We start from the raw sequence: 9,604 nt of genomic DNA, 5'->3' as shown, positions 1-9,604 counted from the left end.
GGCCAAGCACATGGCCAATCGCGCGGTCAGCTCTAAAGCCATGTTGGAGGCCTCTTCCTCGGTCACCCCACTGACTAGGGCTTTTTCCTCAACAAAGAGGTCAAAATGGATGCGCTTTGCCACCCATGAGTTTGGACTCAGCAGACTGGGGAGAGGAGGCCCGTCGGGCAGACGGCTCTTAGCATGTTTGGATTCAGCCGATGCTTCCCGAGCGGCTTTTCGTTTCCCCTTCTTCTTTAGGTTGGACTCGATCGGGGTAGCCTGATCGGGAACAACCTCAACCGGAGGTGGAGGAACGGAAGTCTGCTGGATTGGATGGGAAGGTGCAGGTGCAACGACAGTGGATGGGGCATGGGACGAGCCCCCGCCCGGTTTCCTTACGTCGCCCCCTCTCTGAGCGAACAGGCGGGCGAAGGTGCTGTTCTTGGATGGATCCATCTTGGACAGATAATCTGCAAGGCGAAAGAAAATTCAGATAAGTTCCAAATGGCTGCCCAACAAAAGGCGGTCAAAAATAGCTTACCGAACACATTAGAGGGAAGGTTCTTGTTGCCTAAGAAACCGATCAGAACACGGCAGGAGGACTTAAGGGGTAGCTGACAGAGTTGGTTTATCAAGTCCAGGTCCCCGGGAGTCATTTGGGGCTTAGGCCAGGAAAGGACCTTCCGGGGATCTCGGGTCCAGTAGAAAGGAAACTTGGCCTCCTTGGTCGGGGAGCAAAAGCTCCGGTATCCAGTTTCCGTGGACATGACTTTAAAGAAGTGCCCTTTAAAGTCTTTGTAGGAGCTGTTGTAAAGGGATAGCAGGTGCTTGTTCCCGACCGTCCGAAGGAAAACCCAAGGTTTGGACGGGTGAGGCTGTACATGAAAGAAGTAAAGGAAGGCTGCGGGCATCGGTTTAAGAGCTAAACCGGAGCAGATGGCGGAGAACGCTTGCATGAAGGCCCAAACGTTCGAGTGAAGCTGTGTAGGAGCCACGTTGAGCGTTCTCAGTACACCCATTTGGAAGTCAGAGAAGGGGAGAAGAACCTTCAAGTCTTTGAACATGGTGGAATAAACGTAGAAGAAGTCGGTGGGGTAGTTACCCCGATCGTGGCAAACACGCTCGGTCATTTGGCAGATGGTCAGTTTGAAATGCCTAGCGTCGGCAGCGGCCTTCACTAGAGAAATGTGGCTGATTAAATCCCGGAAGGGTTGATGATGGTGAAAGGAAGAGGAAATTTGCCTAACTTCATTAGGCACCCAGTCGTAGCCGGGGATAGTTGGCCAAGCTCGAAGCTTCCCATCCCAAGCACCGGTGGAGTCCACATGGATGGCAACTTCTTCAGGAGCATCGCTGTCAACCAAGAGATCAGAGGAATTCCTTGAAGGCGAGGCCCTAGCGCCGGTTCCGGTAATGGCAACCAAGGATGAAGATGGACTGGCGATGTCATCGTCAGCGTACTCCCTACCCTCATCGCCGGAGAAGTCAGAAGACATGGTTACCTGAGGAGTGGAGAACGAGAAGGACAATGGAGGCAGAGAGGAAGAAGATGATGGCGACGGCGAGGAAACTGATAACAAAATTAGGGTAAAAATATGGGTATTTATATAGAGATATGGATTGACTCAAGGGAACATTCGAAGCGTCGACCGCCAAAAGATCTGACGGTCCAAGTGACTTGACGTTTCAGATACAGAAAGATCTGATGGATCAGGCGATCTGACGCTTTGTTTTCTGCGTTTCCCGCCTAAAAATTGCAATCATGACTTTACGTTCTTCGCCAGAGCAGGATTTAGACAGAGAAAGAGGGCCGAGCGGAGATCACTTCAAACCCTACGCGAAAAGGTATTTTTGCTAGGGCTTGGGGGACTTGTGTTACTACCGAGGGCGGGCAACCGATCGGGAAGGTTTAGACAGTGCCGAGCGGGTAGAAGCAAGGCTAATATGTCCGATCGGGTGTCTCAGCCTGATATGTCCGATCGGATCTCTTAAGCGCAATATGTCTGGTCGGGCAGATATCTAAAGTTGTGGACTGGAGACAGCAGTTGAAGGCTCATGAATGTGTAGTTAAAGAGGTAACGGTCATTGTCGAGCATTTAAGATGCGCATTGAAAGCCATTAAAAGGTAAATTAATGGGTAATATTCTCTGAAATCATATAAATAGCAGTCAAAGGAGAAGGTAAACTCTCTGTTCTTTGATAATTATATAGACTTGCAAAAGCCCATTCTGACTTGAGCGTCGAAGTGTTTGCTGCAGGTCAATCCATTTGTGTGGAAAACAAGCGCGAAGAGAGCGAAGGGAGAAAGATCGATCGGACGAGGAGGAGTGTTTCTGGACGGAGGCAGCAAGAGTTTTCCCCGGTCCCATTCAGCAGAAACAAATATAAACATAGTTACTGATTTACTTAACTGAAGAGAGAAATAAGTATTATAAAATTCAAAGAAAGAAGTTAGTAGAATTATGTACCTATTAGTCTAAGTCATCTTTGGCACTATGCTATATTCAATACAACCATTTCAAGTAAATAATGTATCAGTCTATTCAATAAAGTCAAGTAAGCAATTCTCCATGGTTGCAAAAGTAGTAATGACCCTAATAACCCCCAAAAGCCTGTGAAGAATCCTAGTCCCAAGCTCATGTATAATGCTCCATAGAAAACCGAATTATCATCTTCATCATGGACGTCTCCTCCTTTAGACTTTATCACTGTCTCATCTTCATGACAACTTTTTTCAAGTGGTTTCCCACAAAGATCAGTATTTCCTTCAAAACAAGAGGCATCAAATGTATCCAAGTGTCTTCCCAATGGGATTCTTCCCGAAAGAGAGTTGTGTGACAAGTCTAATTTTTGGAGAAAATCCATTTCAGAAAGAGACGAAGGAATTCTCCCATAGAATTTATTTCTTGACAAGTCGAGCGATTCAAGTGAACTTAACTTTCCTATCTCAAAAGGAATTTCTCCACTCAAATTGTTTTTTGATAAATTCAAAGAAACTAGACCGAGCATGTATGTAATCTCTTTCGGCATTTCACCTATTAAATTGTTACATGAGAGATCAATGCTCTGAAGAAACAATTCAGGACGTGTGAAGCTGCGTTCCACGCCTTTCCACATCCACGTTATATGAAAGTTATAATCATTGCCACCAAAAAAATTATAAATTTCATAGTAGGTTCCATTATACCAATGAACACGACGTTCTGCTTCAGTTCTGTTGATGCTCTTTTCAGAAAATGCAGTAAAATTATTGAAGCAAGCTGGAATTCCTTTTGACAATTTATTCTTAGAAAGATCCAATAATTGAATACGCTTTAAATAACATAGATGAAGGGGAAGATTTCCAGATAAGTGATTCTCTCGCATGATCAAGATTTGCAATTGTTGCATGCTTTCTCCAATCCATGGTGGTATTGATCCAGACAACATATTCTCACTCACATCCAACATAATTAAATGGTTGCAATTCTTCAGCGAGGAAGGCAATTCACCCATTAAACTATTATTTCGTAAAACTAAAGCTTCGAATTTGACGAGGGAGCCCATGGAGATAGGAATGTTCCCTGACAATTCATTGTTGCTTAAATCAAGAAACAATAATTGGTCAACCGATATCCAACAATCTGGAAGTTGCCCCTTTATTTGATTATCTGATAAATCTAAAGTCGCCAATGCAGCTGTGACGTTTCCACACGAGAAATCTGAAAACTTATTTGCAGAGAGTAAGAGCTCGGAAGCTTGTAGAAAAAACGATGGCACTTTTCCCTCAAAATTATTTGAATTTAAATTTATAGATGGTTTTAAAGGAAGCTGTAATTTCATGTCAGGAATTGAATCAGTGAGATTATTGTGAGACATATTCAACTCGTACATAATTTGCAACTTGTTCCAAAACCATTCTGGCACAAAATCATTTATTCCATTACCAGATATATCTACTTGGATTAAGGAATTTTGAGTCTGGAGCCAACCAGGAAAACTCGGACCTAGCTTGCAAGATGCTATACCCAAATAACTTAATTGAAATGGGGGAATCCAACTAGACAGAAATTTTAGAGACAATGAGTTGTGTGACAAGGATATGAAATATAATTTGGAAAAATTAGAGATATGAGATTCAGTGACATCACCCTCTAAAGAATTCCCCTCCAATGATAAAATCTCCAACTCAGATAGCAGTTTGATGCTCTCGGGTATCTTGCCAGTAATTTTGTTATAAGATAAGCTCAATTGCCGAATTATGTGTCTGCTGCATCTTGAAGAATTACGAATGAAGCTCGAAAATTTGCCATTCAACTTATTATTTGAAAGGTCTAATCTCTGTAATCTGCAAATGATACCAAAGAAAGAAGGAATCTTGCCTTGTAGTTTGTTATTTGAGAGAAAAAGATATTCAAGAGAGTTCATCGCTTTCCCAAATTCATTTGGAATGGGACCTTCCAACAAATTATAACCAAGGTAAAGGGTGCGAAGATTGGTAGTGAAGTTAGAAAGCCAGTGAAATACAGAGCATGCTTTTAATAAGTTATCGGAGAGATCAAGGTATAAAAGAGAAGAAAAAGCATTCATTGTAGAAGAAACCAGGAAAGTTCTATCTATAATACTGCAGTTTACAAGGTGAAGCTTTTGTAGTTTGGAGCTAATATTCAAATTAACCAGAAACATTGATGACTCAAGATTACTGTAAGAGAGGTCGAGGATCTTAAGAGATGGAAAATTTAGACATGGAGAAGGTGATAAGGCTATATTATTGTGAGAAAGATACAGTTCTCGAAGATGAAGGCCAAAGTTAAACAAGAGTTGAAGTGTTGATGATGTCAAGATGTTGGAAGATAGATCTAGAACGGTAAGAGAAGTGGAAAAGTTAGAGGAATGAGAAAGGAACAAAGATTGAATATCATTATCGAAAAGATTACAGTCAACTAGCCTCAGCTCTGTTAAGTTTGGAATGAGCTTACTAATACTTTGTAGCCACTGGTGAGAGGAACTAAGACTATGCATTGAACTCAGCTCAAGAATGCTTAAGGAATGGAGAGTTGACAACCATTTTGCATCCTTAGATTTCATGTAAAAATTGCTGAGGTCCAGATGTTGAATATATTGCAAGTGAATCAAAGAAGTGACATTGATTGCACCTCTCAAATACGGTGTATGGTCGAAGTTTCCATGAAGATCAAGCAGTTGTACATGACCAGTTTGATGGTTGGAGTGAATGCGTTTCCATTTGCAGCAATCAGTATTATTGTGATGGATGGTCCAAGTGGAGAGTATGCCAAAGTCATATATGAGGCCTTGTTTGAAGCTGAGGAGTGCTTGTCTCTCCCTCTCTATGCACTTTGCTTCACTTGAGTTATTCAATATCATAGTAATTCCCGAGTCAAGAAAAGAAACCAAGAGAAGAACATAAAACGTTTTGAGGACATAAGCATTCATTATAGGTTTTCTGATATCAGATAATAGTAACAAAGGGAGAGTAAACAAGAGCAGTATACTGCGAGAGAGAAATATTATGATTCAGTCTTTTCTTTTTCACGTGTGTTTAGAAAGCTTCACACTACAAAAAAGAAGGGCATTACCGAAGGCTAGAAGTCCTCGGAAACAGCCAAAAACCGTCGGTAGAAGGTAATTACCGAAGGCTTATCGACGGCCACAGAGCCCTCGGTAAATCCCTTGTCGTTAACATTTACCGAGGGCTTTCGACCTTCGGTAATTACCGAGGGCCAAAAGCCTTCGGTAATTACCGAAGGGCAAAAGCCCTCGGTAATTTCCGAAGGGCAAAAGCCCTCGGTAATTTCCGAAGGGCAAAAGCCTTCGGTAATTTCCGAAGGGCTAAAGCCTTCGGTAATTTCCGAAGGGCGGAAGCCTTCGGTAATTTCCGAAGGGCAAAAGCCTTCGGTAATTTGAAGTGAAAGGTAAGGGACAATTGTGTTCTGGCGGAACCAACAACATATAATATACCTGCATAACAGTTTCAATCACAAACAGACCTGCTAAACAGTTTTCAAGCACATACAAACCTACATAATGTGCATCTGAAAGATGCAATCATTGATCAATATCCATAGAACATACAGTAATCTATAAAATATCCATTAATCCATAGCAGATGTGTTTATAGTTAAAACATAAAACAATCAATCTTAATGATGTTCTAACATTCAAAGTCACCAAGTTCATCTAACATCGAAATTATCTAACCTCCAAATGTTCTAATATCCAAATGTTTCTATAACAAGTAATAAGAAAATGAAACTAATAATGTACATAGTTATCATCAGAATGATCTTCATCATCCTGCTCCTCTAATAATTGCTGGACTGGTGTGGGTTGGACTGATGAAGGTTGGACTGATGTGGGCTGCTGAGGGACTGCGGGTGACGAGGAGGGTTGTGGCTGGGTCGGAGGGATAACTAATTCATCCTGTGAAGTAGCAGGCAACACTCTCATGACCAGGGCCTTAAAGTTTGTAAACTCTACTCTCAAATCAGTGATTTCCTGGTCACGTTGCTGCAGTGCCTGCGTGAGGCGGAGAATGACCTCGTCAGGAGTAGTGGTGGAAGAAGAAGGTTGGTGCTTCAGAGTACCTCCTCTCGATGTTGTATAGTTTGCAGCAAGTTGTCCTGCACCGTACACTCGTCCCTTTTTCTTCCCACCAACGATGTCGATCCAGCACTGTGTCCTACGGATGTCATCTTCTGCATTACTGGCATCATCCGGTGTAGGAGCTGACTCATGTTCAGATCTAACCTGTGAAAGTCTCGTAGAAAATTCTTCCTGTTGAAACATTAAAAGCAATGTTAGGGAATGATAGAATAACTTAACTGAAAAACTAGTAATAGTAATAGTAATAGTGTTATTTGCTTACATGAGTCTTCCGAGATCTTTCATCAACGAATTGATTAGTGCCCTTCCTTACATGAGTCTGTGCAAAGACCTCATCAACATGGACCGCCCGTCCCAGAGCTTGTGCCTGTAACATAATTTAGAATTATATCAAGTACATATGAAATAAATACATAACTTATATATGAAAGAAAAAGTTATGTAATGAAATTATACCATACGAATGGCATGCTCATGAATGGTGATCGACCCACCAATATGCAGGGTGCCACCCCTTTCAGACGCTCTATTCCTCTACGCTTTGGCACCTTTATTGCGAAACTCTACTGTATTCCAATGAGCCAGTAAAGAGTTCCAAATTATTTCACCCAGCCAGTAAGGGCGCTGTCCTGCATTGCGGGCATCCCTAAACATCTCTGACAGTCGATGAGATGCTTTCATGTGGAAATTTCTGTGTATCTGACTTTCATGTTCAAGTTTCCACTGCACCTTCATCTGTAACATTAAAGAGAACAAACATTGATTACAAAACATACTAAAATAAGAGGGACAATTAGTTAAATAAATTGTTCACCTGAAAGCGCTCCCAGAATGGCTTTTTGTCGTCATCAGGAATTGCTCCCCAAGTAGGCCATGGACTTAGAAACTGTTGCTTAATTGAACGTGTGATGGCCTGGGAAGCAACCCTAGATGGAATAAACCTGCAGGATAAAAGTCATTTGAATTACAATAGGGTTTAAACATCAAATTATATCAAGAGATTAAAAACTTACCCTTTACCATATGGCTCAATCCATGTTCGATCATGGAGGGGCGGGTCAAGATCTTCACCATCACCACTTGAATCTTGATCAGCAGATGGTGTGACAGTGTCAGAAGGCGATATAACAGATGAGGAAGGTATAGAAGTAGGGTCAGGGATAGGAGTGGGGGTTATAACCACACGGGGAGGAGTGGGGGTTATAACCACAGGGGGAGGAGTGGGGGTTATAATTACAGAAGGAGGAAGAGGGTCTGTTGTAGGGGTAGTAGAAGGCTGTACTGCAGGGGTAGGAGTAGGGTCTATTGCAGGTGTAGGAGGTTGTACTGTAGGGGTAGGAGGAGGCCCCACAGATGATGTACTGCCGGCAGTAGTAGTAGGTAGTCTAGCAGGCACCCTAAGTACATACTTTGGTGCCTGCCATTGCCTCTTTCTAGGCCTTGCTACCCCCTTTCCTTTATCAGGACGTTCTGAACCTTGTCCTGTCATTACTGCATTGAAATGGTTACAAATAAAGCGAAAAAATAGAAATGATTAACGAAGGATCAATGGTTTTTAAAGTAAATGTATAAATAATTGCATACAACTTTTAAGATGATATTTTAGATAACTGTATTGAAATGACAGTTCAATTTGCTACAATGGATGTCCAACATTCAATCGTCGTCATCATGATCTTCATCTTCATCATCGTCTTTATCATCATCACCTTCGTCTTCTTCTTCGTCGTCGTCATCATCATCATCATCTTCTTGTTCGTCTTCTTCTTCTTCTTCTTCTTCTTCTTCTTCTTCTTCTTCTTCTTCCTCTTCTTCTTGTTCTTCATGACCTTGTATTGTTGCTTGTAATTCATCTCCATCACCATCAAGGTCGACCAATGCGGTTATACGTTCAACTTCAATAACTTCTTGTGGTTGTGACATTTGGTCAAGTTGGTAGGCAACATCTTCCTCAACCTCATTTGAGTCAATGCGACCTCTAGGCTTGGTTTGTATTGCTACGGCCCAACCACGCTTGTCAATATTGCGGAATGGTGGATATGGCACATAATAAACCTGTCTGACATTAGTTGGTAGAATGAAAGGATCAAACGGTCCATATCTTAATCTCTGGTTGAGTTCAACAATATTAAAGCGTGGATCGACTCTAGTACCAGCTCTAGAAGGATCAAACCATTCACAATAAAAAAGAACTACTCTGTTTGGAGAAGTAGTGCTGTTGTACTCTAACTCATATATTTTATGAATGATGCCATAGAAATCATCATAACAACCCTCTGTTAGGCCCTTCACATACACACCACAATTTGATGTTTTCTTTCCTTTAGATCATTCAAGTATATGGAATTTGTAACCATTGGTGAAGTAAGTGTGCCATTCTTTGACACATCTCATTGGCCAATTCGACAGATGTCTTAACTCTTGAACCGTGAGAGTTAATGCCTGATTAAAAACCTACAAAGGTACTAACAAAATTAGAAAAGCAAGAGTCAAATTAACCTTGCTCTAAATGTAGGAAAAAGTACGGACCTGATTTCTAAACCAATGGGGAAACTCTGAGTGTATTCTAGCAGAAGTATTTCCTTCTGCGACTCGCTCAGCCACAACAAATGAGCTGGAAGAAATGAAATTCATTAGTGAATAATAATTCAACCGTTTGAAAGATAAGAGATGGATGATAACATACTCAAGGTACGGCTTTACTTCACTGCAATTGATTAAGACATGGACATGAGCAGAGTTGAATTCAGCATCAGTTAACCAATGAGTGAATTCTTTCCCTGCGTGACGGCCTGATTGTCGGAACACTGATAATGCACCTTCACGTGGTTCAACTTACCATTGCATTTCATTTCTGACATGAGTGGGGGACAACATGAAGTTTTTGAAATAATGTGAACAAAAATACGTTGTCTCTCTGTGCAAGTAAGCTGCACAAATTGAGCCTTCTACTCTAGCTTTATTTTTAACTGAACGTTTGGATTCTCCCATAAACCTTTCAAATGGATACATCCACCTG

General features: G+C 41.6%; 1 protein-coding gene across 1 annotated transcript; it reads right to left on the bottom strand.

Moving 5' to 3' along the window:
* Nucleotides 1–2,475: 2,475 nt before the first annotated feature.
* On the bottom strand, nt 2,476–5,415 carry LOC108344246 (receptor-like protein EIX2). The gene has a single exon (XM_017582709.1). The coding sequence runs from the start codon at nt 5,413–5,415 to the stop codon at nt 2,476–2,478; it is 2,940 nt and encodes a 979-aa protein (XP_017438198.1).
* Nucleotides 5,416–9,604: the final 4,189 nt, after the last annotated feature.

Source organism: Vigna angularis, chromosome 8 (genome assembly GCF_016808095.1).
Source record: "Vigna angularis cultivar LongXiaoDou No.4 chromosome 8, ASM1680809v1, whole genome shotgun sequence".
In the NCBI taxonomy this organism is placed as follows: domain Eukaryota; kingdom Viridiplantae; phylum Streptophyta; class Magnoliopsida; order Fabales; family Fabaceae; genus Vigna; species Vigna angularis.
This window is presented reverse-complemented; position numbering and strand designations above follow the sequence as displayed.